Source organism: Nannobrachium achirus (assembly GCF_963921795.1).
Source record: "Nannobrachium achirus genome assembly, chromosome: 9".
Taxonomy (NCBI): Eukaryota; Metazoa; Chordata; class Actinopteri; order Myctophiformes; family Myctophidae; genus Nannobrachium; species Nannobrachium achirus.
This window is the reverse complement of record NC_137818.1, coordinates 8,587,414-8,608,637: the sequence shown is the minus strand read 5'-3', so window position 1 is coordinate 8,608,637 and position 21,224 is coordinate 8,587,414. Positions and strand designations below refer to the sequence as shown.

The 21,224-nt window shown below is 42.0% G+C and overlaps 2 protein-coding genes across 2 annotated transcripts in view; one reads left to right on the top strand and one right to left on the bottom strand.

Moving 5' to 3' along the window:
* The window catches only part of LOC308292092 (oxysterol-binding protein-related protein 2-like), a 246,054-nt gene that overhangs the window by 166,200 nt on the left and 58,630 nt on the right, over positions 1-21,224 (bottom strand). The window lies entirely within an intron of this gene.
* LOC308291344 (rhodopsin-like) lies at positions 8,725-9,762 on the top strand (the record flags this gene model as incomplete). The annotated part of the gene is made up of 1 exon (XM_080733335.1): positions 8,725-9,762. One exon carries the CDS (start codon positions 8,725-8,727, stop codon positions 9,760-9,762), a length of 1,038 nt encoding a protein of 345 aa, XP_080589461.1.

The window sequence follows — 21,224 nt, the reverse complement described above, 5'->3', positions numbered from 1 at the left end:
TTTGATTGTGGTATTTTCTTTTTTGTTGTTTGTTTCCATAGAAAGAGCCACTACCATATTTTGTTATTAGCCTATTCTTTATGTACAAGGTCTACTACAAACGGTATGGTTAACAGTACTATCCACTTTCAGAGCCAAACTTGAGCCAATTTGTACATTTATTTTTGTTTTACTTCTTCGCTTGCATTCCATACCAGCCAAACTGTGTGGCATAGTTGTTCCTGACTTTTCCATTTGTATAAACAAAGAAAATACAATAACAAAGTTACAGACAACCAACTTCCTGTGCCACTCCCCATAAGGTTACACATTCGATAGGATTGTGGTTTGTCCTGCACTGTTCCTTTTCTGTTCCCTTTAGACAGAGACAGGACTTTATTAGCTGTATTTGGATCCAGTAAAACACATCCACTCTGTTCACCGTCCCAGACAGACTGACTGACTGACTGGTTTTGATTGCGACCATCAGGTCGCAGTTACTATCAAAACCTCCACCGGCAGTCAGTCAGTCTGTCAGTCTGTCACACGTCACATGTCACACTTTTGCCCTGCTCATATCTCCGCAAACGTTGCCCCCATCCATGCCAAAATTTGCACACACACTCCTTGCCTGCCAAACCACAACCTCAACCAATCAATTCTCACATGCCCCTCTTCTTGCAAAACAAATTTTTGGACACTGCTCCTACACATTTTGCCCTAAAATCACGCTGCGAACTGACGGTCGCTTATCTCCCGATTAGGGAGTCTTACTGGTAGTAACACAATGTGTTGCGGTGTGACGCATTGTGAGCTTGTAGATTGGCTATTTATTTATTTATTTTTAATATTTTGATACCAATATTTTGTACTTTTACTCAAGTAAATTATTCATTCCTGACTTTTACTTGTAACAGAGTATTTCTATATTATAGTATTGATACTTTTACTTAAGTACAACATGTGAGTACTTTTTTCCACCACTGTCTGTGAGTGAGCTCAGCATGTCTCCTTTTAGTAACCCTCTGATCCACACTCTTCCTCAGTTCTTCAGCACGACTCACTACACCAGGGGTTTTCAAAGAGGGTGACCGGGCACCCTGGGGTGCCATGACGGCAGTCCAGGCGTGCCGCAAGATAATTTGATAATATTTGGAACTTTTTTTACTCTTAAAAGCATATTTAGTATCATTGATTTTAAACTTGAAGTAAAAGTTATTTTCAGTCAGTTCTAAAGAAAATGTCTATCATCTCAACGTTTTCCTCGCAACATAATCACTAAAATATGGCATAATATAAGGTGTTGGGAGTGAAAAGGATGAATACAACGTAGGGGTGCCTCAGATGAAATTAATATTTATAGGGGTGGCCTGAGCCAAAACAGTTTGGGAAACCCTGCACTACACGTTCATGCTGGCCACTGATCAGCTCCTTGACCTCAGATCGTCTTCTCTACATGGAGGGGTTGAGCTTTGTGAAGATGGCTCACTGTCCTCCACTGCTCTGTCAGCACATGGATGGCTCATGGACTCCACCTCCTGGTGAAACACCTTCATGTCTTTCTCACTCTCCTGGATTCTCTGCTGGATGTTCTGCTTGCTTTGATTGATTGAATTGATTGAATTCTTTATTAGACAATACACTGCTGATCAGTAAGACAGAAAAGCTTCTTCAGCTCCTCTCTGACGAGCTTGCAGATGTCCTCCTGAAGCTCGCATGGAGACTTTGACCAGCTTGTGTTCGGCTTGCGGCAGAAGATTGATATATGAGGCTGGAGGTGACAAGTCTTCACAGCTTTCAGTCTCCTCCCAGTACAGACATCACAGGCCACATCTCCAGGTCCGGCGTGGCAGTGATCAGGAGCAGGGACGTCACAAGGGGGGGAAAGTGGGACTGAGTTACTAGGGCCCCAAGGTGGAGAGGCCCTAATTGTTATATACTAGCTATTGAAAAATACCAGATATACAAGCTCACAGCGCGGCACCGAGTGCCACGTTGTGAGCTTGTAGATCTGCTATTCTTGAAAAGTCGTGGAATCTTTGAATATATGTATTTCTTTACGCAAACGTTTGTAACTCAAATGTTGCTCCTGGCCCCCCCAGGCAGGCAGTGATCACCCCATGTGCACTGTGCACATGGGGTGATCACTGCCTGCCTTCTGTGAATTGTTTTATTTTTATTTTTGTTTATTTTCTTTTTATTTCGTTTATGGAATCCCTGGGGTCCCTGGAACCAATTATTTTGAGATGGAGAGATTAGTGGCCAAATCAGCGTTTTGCCATAGTAAAATATGTGTGCGTAGCATCATGTTTGTCTAGTGATGTCATATGTCGTATGTCTGTAGCCTTTTCCTCAGCGTTTTGCCATAGCAAAATGTGTGTGTGTCCGTAGCTGTGCGTGTGTCCGTAGCCTTTTTCCTCAGCGTTTTGCCATAGCAAAATGTGTGTGTGTAGCATAGCTTGTACATCCTGGACTTAAATCCTAGTCTGAAGACGTTATGCAAGCACGACCACCGCTCACTTCACATTGGGTGTGTTTTTTTTAATAGTTAAATCACTAAATAATGCGTAATAATGCGTTTCCAGTCTAAATGGGTTAAACCCCCTCCTCCCCCTATGAAGAACATTCATGGGGGGCCCACAGTGAATCCCTGTCCCCAGGGCCCAGAATGTGTTGCCACACCCCTGATCAGGAGGAACATGTTGGAGTCCTGTCTTCTTCAGGCTCTCCACCACCTCAGCCAACATGGTGTTTTCCTTCAGTGCAGGTCTTGGGATGGACATCTCTCTGCACTGTGGACAGCTGAGGCAGTGTCTACTTCACTGTGGTTCACTGGTAGATTATATTCACCTCGTTGAAATATAAATCTAGCCTGCTTCCAGACCATAGACTGGGGGACTGTTTCTCTGGTCTGGAGCTGAGTACATGAATTGGCAGTTATCAGCCAAAGTTTTCGGCTGCTCCAATGAGCGCAGGGGGTGGGGGTGGGTCTAACGAATATCCAATCCGCGCCGCAGCCCGTTTTATCAAGCGACGTCATCCCGAGGTGCTCACGAGGAGACCTGTAGTGATTGTTTTTATTTTTAATCAAAGCACCTCCCACCCCCCTCCCTTCCAGAAATCGCCCACAATAGGGCACAGTTTCAGACTACTGCGTGAGCCGAGTCTGAGATCAGGCTAATATAAATCACTAGTGTTCTTCTTGTGTTCCATCTATAAAATAATCCTCAATTAAAACTCAATTAGAACTTTTAAAACAAAAATACACTGAAACATATGCTCTCTCTCTCTCTCGGCATACCAATGTATTACAACTGTGTGAATTAAAATAAGAATGTGGAAAATGTGTGCAATAGGATTAGGATAAAAAAGGAATATTAAGAAATGAAATATGTATAATAGAACTGTAATACAAAAGACACACTAATCTGAAAGCACGCACATGAGCGCGTGCTCACACACACACACACATACACACACACACACACACACACACACACACACACACACACAGTAATCCCCGCTACGCCCCTGCATGGGCATACCTTTCCCTTTTCACCCAGTCATAATAAACATTGGATCAAGCTCCAATCTGTTTCCTATTATAATCTGTGTCCTCTACAACACCGCAGACTGATCCGAGCATCACATCAAGGTAATCTCAGCCTATCCTCTCATAATACACTACAAGCTAATGGGGCCAAGGCAGGCCAAGGCACGGTTATTTGTATAGCACCTTTCAACAACAAGGCAATTCAATCATCATAATATCACAATATTATTGTTGCAACTACCCCTACTTTGTAACTAGAGTGTCACGCAAAGTTAGCAACAATAGCACATATCTGTCTGCTAATTTTGAATTCCGTTTGAAGTAAAAGTGAAAGTGGTTTAATGTGTCTGTGGGTTTTATACATATTGAACCAATGAACAGTTTTAACAAGATGAACCACTCCTTTAAACAGGAAACACTATAAAAAAACACGCAATATAAATTTTGAATACAACAAAAAGGAAATCATTTTAACAGAATCATTTTAGAAAGTTACAGTGCAGAAAAAGAAACAAAAAAAACTAAAACAATCTCAGTAAAAGGCAGAAGCAAACGGTGAGGTGTTTAGCAGTTGTCGCAGCAGACCTGCTGTTCTCCCGCAGTTTGTTCCAGATAATATGAACTAGGAATGGACATCGGAGTCGGCCAATATCAAAAATCGACAGGTATGATATCAAACCGGCTGCATCGGTGAACGGCAGTTCACTGACATAAATACCGGTTTTATTTTCCGATTGTGTCTGGTCCTGTGACTAAAGTAAACATTAGCAAGTAGCAGCCAGTCTACTTAGTGGCAGTCTACAGAATACAGATGGTGCTGATTACCTTTGCAATGTAAGGCTATATTCCATAATCCTGTGTCAATGACGTCTCCAAAAAGAAGGGGAAAAAAAGCATGCGTCACCTGCTTTCCTCCTGCCTAGTCCAGACATCATAATAGACTGGATATTGTCTTTGATTTTGGATATTGTACTATTGTGATTGATTTGGCATTAGTGTTCTTCTAGCTTATTGGTACTCAAATTGAAGTATGTCTTGTAGGCCTACTTGGCCTGAAAAAAAGGGTATTGGAGCAACCCTATTTTCTAGTTCTTAGCTAAGAAGGTTTTGGCAGGTCAGATCTTCATAAAACCGGGGAATCGGTATCGGCCAAGAATTTTGCAATCGGTCCACCTCTATTATGAACGCCGCATCTTCCACACTTTAGTTCTGATTCTGGGGGACAGAAAAGCAGACTCTTCCCACATGACCTGATAAATCTGGATGGTTAAACAAGGACAGAGAGAGAATTAGGATAATGCAGCAAATACTGATATATCGCTGTATAGCCTATTGTTTGCTGTTGATGTCATATTATAATGAACAACCCTGCAGCTGTGGTGCCAAGTAACTCCCGATGCGATGAATTGTGGCCATTTTCAGATAAACTGAGTATAAAATATGGCTTAAGTGCCATATAAGTGTTTCATGATCAATGATTACAGCCCAATGACCACACAGCATGACGCTGTAATGTGCATTCTGCATAACGAGTAGCCTGCTTATACTATGAGTACATTTAGATACTAATACTTTTGCACTTTGATGAGAGTAAGACTTGGAATGCAGCACTTTGACTTGTAACCCTGGGGAGGCAGGCAGGGCAACTGTTACTTGTTCCAGCGCTGGCCCTGCAGTGTGTGAGAGAATGAGCAGCTATTTATTGGACCTCGGGGCAGGCATTAACCTCATTACAGGCCTGGGGTCACTAAGCTGCTAATCTCTTTAAGTCCACACCCATTAAAAGATGCTGAGCCGTCTGCTAGCTGCTGATATCTTAGCAGCTAGCTAGCAGACTCTCCCGGAACCCCGGACCCCACAGCAATGACAATGCTCAAAATTATCTTCATTATCGTGGTTGTCCGATGGAAACCTTGTATGTCCAAAACCATTCGTTTTGCATTTGCAGATCTACAAGCACACAGCGCCTTGCGGTGCGAGGCGTTGTGTGCTTGTAGATCTGCTGTTTTCACTACTTTTGTGCGACAGCCTTGTATGATGAAGCAAGGCTTTACTTTGCGAAAGAACGTACACATTTGAAACTTGGAGATACAAGGTTTCCACACGACAACAACGTTATGTTGGCAGGCCTCTACTGTGTGATAGCAAGATTTGTTTTTGTTTCTTGAAATACTGTAAGCCACCGTAAACGCATTATAGAGAATTATGAATCAATCCAGAGAATCCCTTGCTTGTTTATCAAATGTTTGCAAGCGGAATTTAAGTCCATGTGTCAAGTTGTGCACCTGCAATTCAATGCACAAATATAAGATATTGTCATCACTGGAGACCCACTGGAATCCAAGGACCCCCACTTTGAGAACCATTTGTCCAGTAGGTGATTTGATTTGATATATTAACAAAACCACAATGTCTCACAGAAAGGAATTCAGTGCACACACTGAAGGCAGTATTATTTCGTCTCTGTTGGGTGGAAAATGTCCAAAACGGTTACACGTTTCAAGTTTAAAATTCAAAAATAGAAAAAGTGATGTTCTACCACTTTTTGTGGTCACATGTTCAGATACTGGATTCTGATTGGCTTAAAACAGTGGTAAATCAGTCAACAACCTTGAGTTGGCTCATGGACCCACTGTTGTGTTGCAGTTGTAACATATCCAAGATAAACTGTTTTTTCTTTCATTTATATGGTAGAAGTGGTAGAAAAGCAATTTGAGGGTTGTGGGTTGTTGGCTGCTTCAGGGTTGTTTGGCCCTGAAACAGTGGTAAATCAGCCAATAACCCACTCCCTCTCATGGTAAATGGCTTACTTTTTTTTTTAAAGATTTGTTTTTGGGCTTTTTATGCCTTTATTGATCGAACCGGTGACGCCAGCAGGCATCATAGCCTAGTATGTGGTATGCGCCTTGACCACCAGGCCAGCGGGCGCCCCTAAATGGCTTACTTTTGATGCTTTTGTGTGACGCAGTTAGTATGATAAAGTTGTTCGTTAATTTACAACAAAGTTTGGAGATGAGAGGTTTCTGCCCGACAACAAGGATTTAAATGAGCAAACAGCAAGGTTGATGACTAGATGAGGAAACCCTATCGTAGCGACCCCCCGCAAAAGACCCCTACATTACTAGTTACAAACATTTCACTTACTTACAGTTACTTCTATACTGTGGCACTGGGCCTATGTCTGCCATGGTCGTCATATAGGTCAAGTGCTAAGATGGTGTCTGAAGAGGTCAGATTACAGAGGAAAGTTGATTAATCCGACGTAGGCCTTTAATGACTTACTTTCTTATCTGACATTTTATCCAGACCTCGCACAAGCAAAATGCTTTTTTTTTTTAAATAAATGTAGAACAATGAGACACTACTGCTTCTACAGTACTATTAATTAAGTCTGAGCGATATTAGGAAAACCTTCGATATTCGATAACATTGTTGAATACTTCAATATCGATATTACTCACGATATTAGTAAAAACAATTGCATTATATCGTTTTTTAATGTTTTTTTCCCTCTGCTTTAGGTCCACTGCCTGCACATGCATGCACATTTCACAGTACACGTAGAATAAAAAAATAAATAAATGCCTTATTTCCATTTCCAACAATGGTTTTATTGAAATAACCACACCTGGTTACAGGTGGACTGCTTTTTCGCATGTGCTACATGCCAGCATAATGTGCCTGTTAATTAATTTGACACATATACCAATACCTCATTTCAAAAGGTCTTCGTCATATGTATATACCTTGCATGCTGATACCTCAATGAAGGTACATTTTCGATATATATTGCCCAACCGTACTACTACTCGGCCTTGTATTGTTTTAAATTACTAATAATTCATCGAATGGTTAATCAGAAAGCTTCTAAATCTTTAAAACAAATTGCAGATGTACAAGCTCACTTCGCATCATATCGCAACACGTTAAGAGCTTGTTGAGCTGCTATTTTTGAATAGCTTAAGTATAAAATACGGGTGGTCAATGATTATAGTCAAATAACGGTGGTTCTGAATTGGGCATTTTGCATTGAGTACTTTTACTTTTGCTACATTAAGTATAGTATATTTTGATGAGAAATCTGAATACCCGTAATTGCCGGACTATAAGCCGTGGCTTTTTTCCCATGTTTTGAACCCTGCGGTGGCAACGGTGCGGCTTATATAGAGATTTTTACAGCTAACGGCCAGTTAGTTAATTTTACAATGGTCTTTAACAAGGATTTTTATATCGATTTTTAGCCACCATGGGCGCTCTAGCGGGAAGCAGGAAGGACACCTGTGGCTTATAGTCAGGTGTGGCTTATATACTGTATGTAAACATTTGTTTTTTGTTCTAAATGTAGCTGGTGCGGCTTATATTCAGGTGCGGCTTATAGTCCAGCAATTACGGTACTTCTTCCACCACTACTACTACTAGTACTGTACTACTAGTAAGACGCCTCAGGGCGACAAGGGGCCATCCCTGTCTGAATCAGCCACACAGATATGGGCTGTCTTCCTCCATGTATGGGCATTCCCATATGAAGTCCTGTTAGACATGGGCTTAATATTGATGACATCAGGGATCTCCATATATGGGCATAAAAGGGATTCTGTTAGAGTGGTTCCCATGTTATCACAACATACAATCCCTTATATGCCCATACATGGAGATCCCTACTCTGAACCAGCCACATAATGGATTTCCCTGCTCTGAGTATCTGACGTCACTGTGATGTGTCAGGGGAACCACAGTGGCAGGCGCTACCCGGATACGGACAAGCTGTGACGGTTCTTGATAGTTCTACTACTAATACTACTACTACTACTACTACTTATTATGATTAATAATAATAAGAATAAGGGTAATAATAATAATAATGCTTTTGTCTAAGCAAAGATTGGATAGGTATGCAATAGGAATGAGCTGGGGTAACCTTAATATCTTGATGAGTGTTCAGATATGTTTGCAGTGGTGGCATGGATTACATTAAGAAGAATAGAATATGGATTACACATTAACCGGTGGCCTAAATCACTTTGTGCTGACGGCTTTGGAAAGTGATATAATCCGACGTGGGCCTTTAAAAGCCTGAGTGCGTCCACCCAGTTCCACTCCGAAGGCTCATCTCCACCACGGTTCTGTTCAGACTAATAAGACACCACCACCAAGCCCAGGCGCCTGACTGATTGCACCAGCAGACCGCAACCATGAACGGCACAGAGGGAGATGGATTCTACGTGCCCATGTCCAATGCCACGGGCATCGTCCGCAGCCCATATGAATACCCCCAGTACTACCTGGTCAATCCGGCGGCGTACGCGTGCCTGGGCGCCTACATGTTCTTCCTCATCCTCATGGGGTTCCCGATCAACTTCCTCACGCTGTACGTCACCATCGAGCACAAGAAGCTGCGAACCCCCTTAAACTACATCCTGCTCAACCTGGCGGTGGGAGACCTCCTGATGGTGTTGGGAGGGTTCACCACCACCATCTACACCTCCATGCACGGCTACTTCGTCCTAGGGAAAACGGGCTGCGCCATCGAAGGTTTCTTCGCCACCCACGGAGGTCAGGTCGCCCTTTGGTCCCTGGTGGTTTTGTCCGTTGAGAGGTGGCTGGTCGTCTGCAAGCCCATCTCCAGCTTCCGCTTCCAGGAGTCCCACTCCCTCATGGGCCTGGCCGTGACCTGGGTGATGGCGACGGCTTGTTCTGTGCCCCCTCTGGTCGGCTGGTCTCGCTACATCCCCGAGGGCATGCAGTGCTCATGCGGAATCGACTACTACACGCGCGCGGAGGGGGTCAACAATGAGTCCTTCGTGGTGTACATGTTCACCTGCCACTTCATCGGACCCTTCGTCATCATCTTCTTCTGCTACGGCCAGCTGCTCTGCGCAGTCAAGGCGGCCGCCGCTGCCCAGCAAGAGTCCGAGACCACCCAGAGGGCCGAGAAGGAAGTCACCCGCATGTGCATCATGATGGGCGCCGCCTTCCTGATATGTTGGTGCCCCTACGCCAGCGTGGCCTGGTGGATCTTCTGCAACCAGGGTGCCGCGTTTGGCCCCGTCTTCATGACACTGCCGGCCTTCTTTGCCAAGAGCGCGGCCATCTACAACCCCGTGATCTACATCTGCATGAACAAGCAGTTCCGCGAGTGCATGATCACCACCCTGTTCTGTGGAAAGAACCCCTTCGGAGAAGAGGCCGCGAGCGAGGCTTCCTCCACATCCTCCGTGGCTCCGGCATAAACAAGGCCGCGACGTCGCCCAGGCGCCGCCCTGCACGGTCCAGGATCCAAGGAGAAGACTTCTATACATCCCCGGGAAAACGACTGAAGGCTATCGTCCACAGAAATAACTTCTACTACTTTTTTTGTATTTTTACAAACCAGTTGGTGCGTAACGTAAAGACAGTTGCAAGGAAAAGTGCAGCCCACCTCAAAGTTGTTTCTGTATGTACAGACATCCAACGTAACAAGAGAGATATATATTTTTTCTTCCTGAAATGAAAAGGAGAAAAATGGTAAAGAAATCTTTTACAGTTGGATCCTATATGATATGTTAACTGGCTTATTATCTTTTTTGAATGTAGAGGCATGTATAATCAAGGCTATACGTAAACCGCATTTTGCAAATTTCAAAAAATACTCCCTCTTCAAGTTTTACTTAGCCATGTACAACCGGGGGTGAAAAAAAATACAAGGTGAATGTAGTTAATAAATGTGAATAAATGGTGAATGACCTATTCAGATGCATGCATTCATGTCTTGAGTCAATTACTACTCCAGAAAAGTTACATTGCAGAACTCTGAGGATGTGGACAGAGGTTATTTTACAGCACCCACACCAAATGGACGCTTATACGGAATCCATCGATGAAAGACTCAGCGACAAGCGTGTCGGGATGGAGCAGCCGCCACATGCAGGTAAGAAGAGCAGACGCTTGTCTTCACTTTGCTTAGTTGAGAATTTTAATGTATCAAAATTGGTTAAATATTGCAGTGTTTTTTCATTTTTTCGTCAAAGATGCCTGGGGGAGGTCTTTGACCAAAACGTTGCAATAATTAATAAAGCCATTGTTTATTGAGCGAGTGAAGACGGTGTGTGGGCTGTGTGCGCTTCTTACCTCACTGTAAAAAATGAAAGTTGGGAAAACTCAAAATTGTAAGGTAACAAACTTCAGAAAACTTTTATACAATCAAGCATAAAACTTTGCTTGAATTGGTTTAGTTGGTTTATCTTAACATTTTCAGTTGCCTCAACTTTTATAATGTTTCAGTTTCCCTAATTTAAAACAGTTTTTGTTGCCTTAACATTTTGAGTTTTCCCATCTTTTTATTTTTTACAGTGCTGTACATATCTGAGCTAAATTAACACTGAGGGTTTTACTGTGTATAGATTGGGATCCCAGAGATACAATATGGTATCAAATGGGGTTCTGTGGTCCACTCTATATCAAATTGAATTCAAACAACAGGTTGATAATCTGAAATGCTAGATTATGCATTATCTGAGTCATATTTTTGTATGCATTTCTTGTGCATTCATTCCCAATACCAGGGCCACCACCTGCAATAATCTCTCTCCTCTATCAACACAGGGTCACCTTGGACTTAGAGAGGGTTGTCCGGCTCAGGTGATTATTATGACATGAATGGTCAGGGAAGGACAGACAGACATGCTTAGACTCTGATGACGCTTTCATCCGCTGAGACACCTTTAATCCCATTAATGAAAAGGTTAACGCGGGCATCATAGACTTATTGGATGATGATAACACTTCCATGTTGAACTGAGAAAACCCTCGCCGTGCTACAGGGCTATTTAGTGGGAGAGGAAAGAGATGCATCTTAAATATGCCTGCACAGTGCACACACACATACTGTACACACAGTGGCGTCAGTTCAGAAAAAGCTAAGGTATGGCAACATGACTGGTGTCTTGCACGCGCACCTTTGCGAGCGTGCAAGATACCAGTCATGTTGCCATACCTTAAGAAGTACATTCTATTTTCCCCCCGTTTCGATGGTTTCTTGGGCTGGATATGGCAGCCTGGAATGGTTGTTCAAGTGCAGCTAAACTTGGCATGTTAGTAAACGTGCCACAATACCTTGTTAAAGTGACCATTTTGTTAAATGTTGTAGTTATTTTACTGTAATTTAACAACATAATACAGATAGACAAAGAGACATTCATGGATTTATATTTAAAGGTAACTTTTATTTTTCCCCCCTGGACCCAGGGTATGGCAGCTGCATACCCCTGCCATACCCAATTTTGACGCCCCTGTGTACACTGAAATGAAGAGGAACCCGGCTGTCATGGATACCGAATCGTTGATGCACAGATGGTTATTTAATGGTTATTCCAAGAGATCATTTGCAGGGACATTTCATTCTTCATCTCTTCTCAACTTTCAAAGGTGGTCTTACAACCAGCTGACCTTTAACATAAAGGTGGTGTTTTTTCAATGGTCACTGCAGTGCAAATAAAGGGTAGAGGGTATGATTGGGCAGTTCATTAAACACTATTTCACGTTATTCAATTTGAGTTTTAATTAGGTTTTATTTTGTGAAAATGCTTACCTTTAGTTTAGTTTCTATTAGTTTCAGTGTTTTATTTTCTCATGTTATCATAATATGGGATATTCATCAGGGGCTAGATTCAAACAATATCATACCAATTCAATTCAATTCAATTCGGTTCAATCTTTATTTCAGACGCAGGGAGATCCATATCAGATACAATACATGTATATACAGTACATACCATTCAAACAATTAAAAAGTGGCACAGTTGAACAATTCTACATATTCCATATACAACCAAAATATTAGTCTTAATTTGTATGGAATACACTGACAAAGAGAGACATTAAGGACATTCCCTGTATGATTCTAGTTAGTTTTAGTTGCGTTGTAAACACACAATCAGGCCTGGAATTTCTTCATTTTAGGGGCAAGGCCACTTGGGCTTTGGTGTTGTCCATTGTTTGAGGGGTCGGGGGAATGAATGCCCTACTTTGTCATACAAGATCAGTGGCCTTGTGTTTAGAGTGTCCGCCCTGAGACTGGGAAGTTCGATCCCCTGAACCGGGTCATGACAAAGATGATAAAAATGGATAAGTCCCTGCAACATACTAGCATCATGTCCATGGGGTGTAATTGAACATCATGGATGGCGGGTGTACTGTAGCCCCACATACTGTAGGCTCCTGCCCTATGGGCCCCATGGCTTGCTTACTTGCTTACTAAAAAATAGCAAAATAAATACATTGTAGGAGAAAAAAAGTTATGTGCTATTTTCTAAATAAAAGTAAAAGTGGTTAATTGTGGGTTTTATACATATAAACCAATGCAAAGTATTGAAAGGAGCTTGTGATATAAATAAGCCTAATAACTACATTTGACCCATTGGAATATTTTTTACATTTCCTAAAAATGGGTTTTGAACGTGCAAGATTTCAGCGACAACACACTGGTTTACAGCTTCAAGTCCTTGAGTTGTTTACTCTTTGGAAAACCCTGTCGTGAGCCTCACAAGGCTGATAACCGACGTTACGGCGACGTATAAGCTCACAGAATGACGTGTGTATGTGTGAGTGTGCATGCATGTTAGCGTGTGTGTGTGTGCGTGTGTGTGTGATCCATGCACCTACAGTACACTAAGTCCATAATTGGCCACACATTCATGTGAGGATGTAGCACACACCTCAAGATCCCTGTCTGATGACCTCCATGCTCTAGTCCAGTGGTTCTCAACCTTTTCAGGCCGCGACCCCCAAAATAACCATATGTTAACTGGGGACCCCCCACGCTGACGAGCACTGAGTTGAGGCATTACATTTTGTATAACACGGTTCTATTGTGAAAATAGCAGATCTACATGCTCACAACGCCTCGCAACTGCTATTTTCACAATGTCTGCGTCTAATATTTGACAATTTGACCAATGTTTAAGTTGTCATTTTAGAGGTGTTAAAAAGGTCCTTAAATTGTCACTTAAGAAACGTGCATAATACACTCTATACACTTTTTCACTCTACAGTAAGTAACTTTATGTACTTTGTGACTGCTGAGTGAGAAAACAATGTTACAAATCAAGCTAATCATCTGGGGAACTACCCTGCGGGTCCCGACCCTCACTGCTCTAATCCATCACTAGCAGGGAGGCTATGCCTAATAAAAAAAACAGCCATTTTCCTCCATCCGAACACGTCCACACATTGCTCTCACAGAGCAGACATGTAATGCATTGCATCCATCTATATACCGTAGGCTTATGCCCTTATGTTTTAGTTCTGGGACTCCTTCCACAAAAGCAGAATTAAGACGTGCAGGATGTATAAGAAACGGTCTAGGCTAATCAATGCATCCCATGGCTTATTGCATCTCACATGGGTCAAGACAGCCAGTCCATGGGCCATACGAGATATCGGTATCCGAAAGGTGGCAAAGGTTACCATGCATTTTTGAAAAGCTTTATATCTGTAGATTATATTTTGTTATGATAACCCTTTCTGAGACACAGCTAAATCGGTGTTTTGGTTTTGCTTATGTGATTTTTATATTGTATTTTTTATGGATTGTTTTTTGCATCTTTGATGAGATATTTGTGTTTGAGTGATTTGCTGTGATTTATTTGGAGTTGGATGAGATGTTTTATTGTTGAATTGCATGCATTAACATTGATTTTCTTTTCACTGGCTGGCGTCAACCTGAACTAATTGATCATGACTTGCACCTGGGTTGGGTGTGGCCACCTCATGAGGAGCACTATAAAGAGCCAGCAGCAGAAGGGCAGGGGGAGAGAGCAGGAGAAGGTTGTGTGTGGAGAGGAGCAGAGTAGCTAATGCTGGCGAGGGGCCGGTGCACACCAGCTGGGGGCCAGTGGCAGCCATGTAGAAGTTGACACGAGATTGGGCTGTAAGTGCCATGAGAGTCATGCCTTCGACTCTACTGTGAGAGCCACGGTCACGACCCCCGGGGGTGTGCCCGGCCGGCCTGGCCTGTGGGGGGCTGCCCAGGGAGAGACATGAGAGACGCGAGAGCAGACGCTAAAGAAGAGCCAGCAGTGGGACCAAGGAGAGGGAAGGCGCCGACCCGAGTATCTAGGTGTATCCACCGCAGCGGCGCTGTCGGTAAGTCTCTGACTAAACGATACTCGTGGTCCCTAAGAAGTGCACCGTATATGAGAGCTAAAGTACTGTACCTCTGAGCAGTTGATCTGGCGTTTTCCCTGTCCTCCACAGGGCACGCGGAGTTGGCGTTGGTGTGACCGGGCTGTAGGAGTTGAGCTGTCTTCCTCCTTTCCTTTATTCCTCCACTATTACCCACGGACTGGTTTTAATTCTGTTTTGTTTTTATTATTTTAGTTCGAAGGGCCCTTTTAAATAACATTTTAGGTAGTTGGTTTTATTGTTGCCTTGGCTATTTTAGATGCCCGTGTATAGGGAAATAAAGCTGTTCAACTTTTTGATATATTTGCCTATGTTTTAAGTTTTTGCCTTTTAATCCAAGTTATTGCCTTTTAATACATTTTATATTTTAAACTGAGGACCATACCTCATTACAAAAAGTGGCGTTGTTGGTATTTTATTAAGTTAAAGCACCTGTGCACTTTATTTTCTACTTATATTTTATTAGCTTAGTTTATACGTTACTTTTACAGTGCATTTTGGTGTTTTATCAGCCGCTAGAGTTGGTGTCCCATTAACTTAATATACAGGGGGAAAAAAGCAAAGAATGAATCTGCTTTACTGTAAGTTGCATTATGAGGGGTCAAACTAGGGGTTTTTCATGATTCTGAATCCATTGCAAGCATTTGGGCTAAAACGGCCCCCACAAAGTGTAAAAAGTGATCACTCATCACTTTTCAGCACTAAACCATAGTCTTTGTGGCATGTGAGGTGGCATCCAGATTCAAAGGTAAAACAAATAGGTGGCACCAGGTCTAAATGGGGTTTACAGGTGGGTAGTAAAGAAGATAATAGCAACGTCGTTTTCTTTCTTTTTTTTTTGCCAAAAATGATTATGCATAAAGATAACCTGGATTTGATTAAATGTTGTATTTGAGAACATTTTGATAAAATGTAGCCTAATTGGATGGATTTGATAGCTAGGAAATGAACATAAGGGAGGGGGGGGGGGGGGGGGGTTGAGGGTCACAGTAATGGACGTGAATAATGTACGTTTCATATCTGATAATGTCACCATAAGAAGAAATGGTTAAAAAAAATGTTTTTCTGAGTTTGAGATATTAATAAAGATGTACTACTATTTGTAAAGCCTCAAAATGCTTACACATTTCTGTGTTAATACGAAAAATACTTTTCAAGGAATTTTCTCTTTGGTACAGATAACGGACGCCCAAATTAATTTCTACGTGCAAAAAATAAAAAAAATCAGATGGTGTTGTAGGAGTACTTTGCAGAGCTTTCTTTATTTTATATTTTATGTTTTTGTAAGGTTTTAGAGCCATGAATGTTGTGGTGACGGGGGCACCCTGGGGTGCCGCAAGATAATTTGATATTTGGAATTTATTTGGACACTGCAAAATATATTTAGTATCATTTTAAACTTGTTATTTTCAGACAGTTCTAACTTCTAACCAAAATGGCTATATTATCTCAATGTTTTCCTCACAACATAATCGCTAAAATATACCATAAATATAAGGTGTTGGGAATGAAAATTATGAACATAATGTAGGGGTGCCTCGAATGAAAATAATATTTATAGAGGTGCCCTGAGCCAAAACAGTTTGGGAACCCCTGTTCTAGACATTCTAATGATCATCAAATTTATTACAGGCAGGCCTGGAATTTCATCATTTTAGGGGCAAGGCCATTTGGCCTTTGTTGTCCATTTTCTGAGGGCACAAAGGCCAAATGCCAGGGCAGGAAGGCCATCAAATAAAAAATATATATGTTAGTCCATTGAAAGAATTTGTTGAATGGGATAACCTAATCAGCAGTGAAATAGATAAATGATGGTATTCACAATCTGATCCATGCTCAGCCCTGCACCAATCAAAGCCACTGGATTGGTTTAAAGATGGGGACTCAGGGGAGTAAGACTTCAGAATCTCAACAAAAGCCTACATGACAAGAAAGAGACACTGGTGTCTACTGTCTACATATTGACAAGAAAGAGACAGAGGGGGAAGTGGTACAGTCAGCCGGGGCATTAAGGCCTGCACTGTGGCCTTAAGTCATGCCATTTTTCTGAGGGGCACAAGGCCAAACTGAGGGGCAACGGTGGCCATGGCCTTCATGGCCTCCATGAAATTCCTGCCCTGATTACAGGCATTGTACTTATGTTTTTGTGAGGAATAGCTCCAGTATCATGGCCAGTAATATGGCCATTATCACAGACTTCAGGGTTGCCAAACGGGGGACTGTCAGAATCCAGGAGATTTCTATTTTTTGTAAATAATCATCTACATATTATTTATTATATATGTCACAGCCCCTTTGACCTGGCCTGTAGGGCCTGTGGTGTCCATATGGTGTTCTCCCTGTATGTGTGCTTCTCCCACAGAGCCTATAGTGGGAGAAATATGTGAAAAAGTGAATTCAAAAATTGACGGTCCCAAGCACTTTTCTCAAATTCACTTTTCTCTCATTCACTTACCATAGGGTTAGGGTTAGGAAAAAAAGACCCCCCAAAAATCTTCTTTAAGTAGCATGTGAGGGGTCTATTTAGGGGGTTTTCATGATTCTGAATCCATTCCAAGCATTTGTTTTGCACAAAAAACATTCCTTGGGCAAGAAATGGACCCCACAAACTATGGTTTAGTGATGAGTCATCACTTTTCAAAGTTTTGTTGTGTCCATTTCTCGGAAAGGAATGTTTTTCGTGCAAAACAAATGCTTGCAATGGATTCAGAATCCCGAAAAACACCTAGTTTGACCCCTCACATGCTACTTGAAGAAGATTTTTTGGGGGGTCTTTTTTCCCTAGTAGGCTATGGTAAGTGAATGAGAGCCACCAGATCCCATGGGAAAAGTGCTTGGGACCGTCAATTTTTGAATTCAGCGCACAACAATACCCCTAGGTGCAAATTTTCACGCTTTCTGCCGGAAGTGAACACATTTGCCTTTTTTTGTTACATATTTCTCCCACTACTAAGGGTGGCGGCCAATGAGCTTGATGATTAGGTGCATTGGGAGCACCTGGCCAGTACTCCCCGGAGCCCTACATAAGACTGGGTGGCAAACAAAGTGGCTAGACATTCAACCTGCAACTCAACTGATGATTGGCTTGGTTTCTCCGCCCTGTGTCAGCTGCTCTCCATCTGTGATTAGGGCCTAGGCTAGAGTGTTTGTCAGCTCCCATGAGTCCCCCAGCACCCCAACAGCGAACACCCAACATGTGGTTCCTTAGTTACGTTTTCCTGTTAAGTTCTGATGGGTTGGTCGTAAGTATTATTTGGTGGTTTTTCGTGATCATAGTGTAGCTTTTTACTTTGTTTTGGTAGTTTATGGGAGCTGTGGTGGGTCGACGGCCACATAGTGGCTGGCCCACCCAGCTCCCCTCTATTGTTAGTGGCCAGCCCGTCCTTTTCTTTTGTTTGGTTAGGATTTTTGTTAGGTCTTACAGTAGTTTGTTACACTTTTCCACTATTTGGTGTGTAACAATAAAAGCACTTGAATTATGCACCAGCTTTTATGTAAAATAAAGATTCAATGCTTTTTGAGACCTGACTTTGTCCGTTTATTATGTTATAGCCCTTGGTATTTGAGCCATATTTAAAGGGTCGTAACAGCCCAAACTCTTGAAAGTATTACTTAAACATTTTGTTAATTTTGTTTAATATTGTTTTAATATTTTTTATTATATATATATATATACAGGTATATATATATTTGTTTTGCTGTTGCGCAGCCTCCACGACCACCGCTCAGTTCACACGGGTGTGATTTTTTAATAGTGTGATACTTGCCTATTGTAGCACTTTGAGATTGTCATGAATGTGAAGTGCATTATAAATATAAATATTGTTAGCCTTTTTTAATGTAACTGTTTAAAGTGAGAGGCAAAACAAGAAAAACTTGTGGCTGAAACTGCTATAGTTTTGATCATCTAAAACTAAGAAATCCATATGACAAAAAGGGTATGAATTTTAATGACATTACTTGGGCTAAAATGAAGGGAAAAAAACTGCTTTAAAGTGCTTTCAAGTACAGTATTTTCTGGACTATAAGGCGCACCTGACTATAAGGCGCACTGTCAATGAATGGTCTATTTTCAAACTGTTTTCATATATAAGGCGCACCTGACTATAAGGCGCACATAATAGACGCTACCGTTGCGTTATGCATCCAACAGATGGAGCTGTGCTAAAGGGAATGTCAATGAATGATCCATATATAAGGCGCACTGGACTATAAGGCGCACTGTAGTTTTTTGAGAAAATTAAAGGCTTTTAAGTGCGCCTTATAGTCCGGAAAATACGGTAAATGCAGGTGCAGACTCAGTAAAAGTACAAATGTTCAAACAGATTGTTTTAAACAATAACCTCAGTTGTGTCAAAATGAACCCTGATCATCAGGGGGAGATCTAGTAGATTCAGTCATTCTATCAGGGGTAGAGGTGTTTGCAGTGGATTTTCATCTTTTGACCTGTCATCTCTCCTTTCAACTTTAAATATAACCTCCAAAATCTCATTAGTGTTTAAGGCCTGGTGGTGCAAGAGTAAAGCAGATGCCCCACAACCTGAAGGTTGAGGGTTTGAATCTTGGTCAGGGAATGTCTTCATTTTTCTTGTTTTTAAGGCGATGAGGGCGCAGAGAGCCCAGCTCCCTCTTCACGCCCTCTTTTAGCCCCGGTGGAAGAGGGAGGAGTTTGCAGCTGCCACACCTCCAGGGGGAGGAGCTTTAGAAATGTACATATTAAGTTAAATTATTAATTTATTGTTTTTTTTTCCCTTTAAGTTAGTGATTTTTCCCAAGTATATTTGTGTTTCAAGTTTTTTTTTTATATATATTGATGATCTGGCCCATGAGCAGTTTTATTGTTTCACTTTTTGTTGGGATATTTGAGTTCATTGTAGTGTACTTTTGGGTTGGTTCATTGGCTTTTGATGTTATTTTGAGTTTTTGAGATTTTTTAGTTTTGTTTGGGGTTTGAACTAGAAACCTTTGACATATAAACCTTGGTTTTAACCATTGAGCCACACTGGCATGGATGATACAAGGGCGGAGGTAATATTTAACCCAACTTTTAGAATTTAAATGGACAGTGAAAATATTCAGTGGGGAATTGAACTGCTCACTCTTGGTTTGTTAAACCTGTGATTATCTCTTGAGCTATGCTGGCATGGATGATACAATGGCGAAGGGAGAATTTAGATGGACAGTGAAAATATCCAGTGGGGAATTGAACTCCTCACACTTGGTTTGTTAAACCTATGATTTTCTCTTGAGCCATGCTGGCATGGATGATACAATGGCGAAGGTAATACTTAAGCCAACTTTTAGAATTTAGATGGACAGTGAAAATATACAGTGGTGAATTGAACTCCTCACCCTTGGTTTGTTAAACCTGTGTTCATCTCTTGAGCCACACTGGCATGGATAGTACAATGGCGAAGGTAATACTTAACCCAACTTTTAGAATTTAGATGGACAGCGAAAATATCCAGTGGGGAATTGAACTCCTCACCTTTGGTTTGTTAAACCTGAGTTCATGTTTAACCTGTGTTCATCTCTTGAGCCACACTGGCATGGATGATACAATGGCGAAGGTAATAGTTAACCCAACTTTTAGAATTTAGATGGACAGCGAAAATATCCAGTGGGGAATTGAACTCCTCAACTCCTCACCTTTGGTGTGTTAAACCTGTGTTCATCTCTTGAGCCACATTGACATGAAAACTACTACAGAGAACGTAATACTCAACCCACAGTGGGTTCTTCAGGCTTCAGTATTATGTTGATCATGGCCAGTAATAATGTCAGTATCATGTCAGTAATAATTATGGTCAGTATCATGGCCAGTATCATTTAAGTTATTCTATCAGGGGTAGAGGTGTTTGCAGTGGATTTAAATTTTCTGACCTGTCACCTCTCATTTCAACTTAAAGTATAACCTCCAAGGTCGCATTAGTGTGCATGGCATGGTGGTGCATGAGTGTAGTAGATGTCTCACGACCTGAAGTTTGAGGGTTTGAGTCTTGATCAGGGTATGTCTTCATTTTCTGTGTTTTTAAGGTGACAGGGGCGGAGACAGCCCAGCTCCCTCCTCACACCCTCTTTTAGGCCCGGTCGGTGGAAGAGGGAGAAGCTTTAGAAATGTACATATTAAGTTAAATTCTTTATTCAACATTGTCTTTATTGGGGCTTTTTATATTATTATCTTAGTGTTTTACCCACAGACATATAAAGCTAGACGCCTCCTTCGGCTAGGGGGCGTATGCATCTAGCAACCAAGGGAGCGTGATTACAGGTCCAACTGGGAAAGATGGATAACCACGCCCCGGACTCATTTTTGAAGCTTGTGATTGGCTGGACCGGACGTAGGGAGCGCTCCGTTGTAGTCACTTGGACCGCGCGAGGTGCACCAAAACCCAATTATCATGGCGTTTATCGTGCGCTTGCCCAGGCCTTACGGCCTGGGCATAAATATAATGATTGCATTCACCACGGCTTCGTAACTCGCGCGGCGCTCCGCCGGCCGCGCTGGCCTTCGCGCCGCTTGCAATGTCGT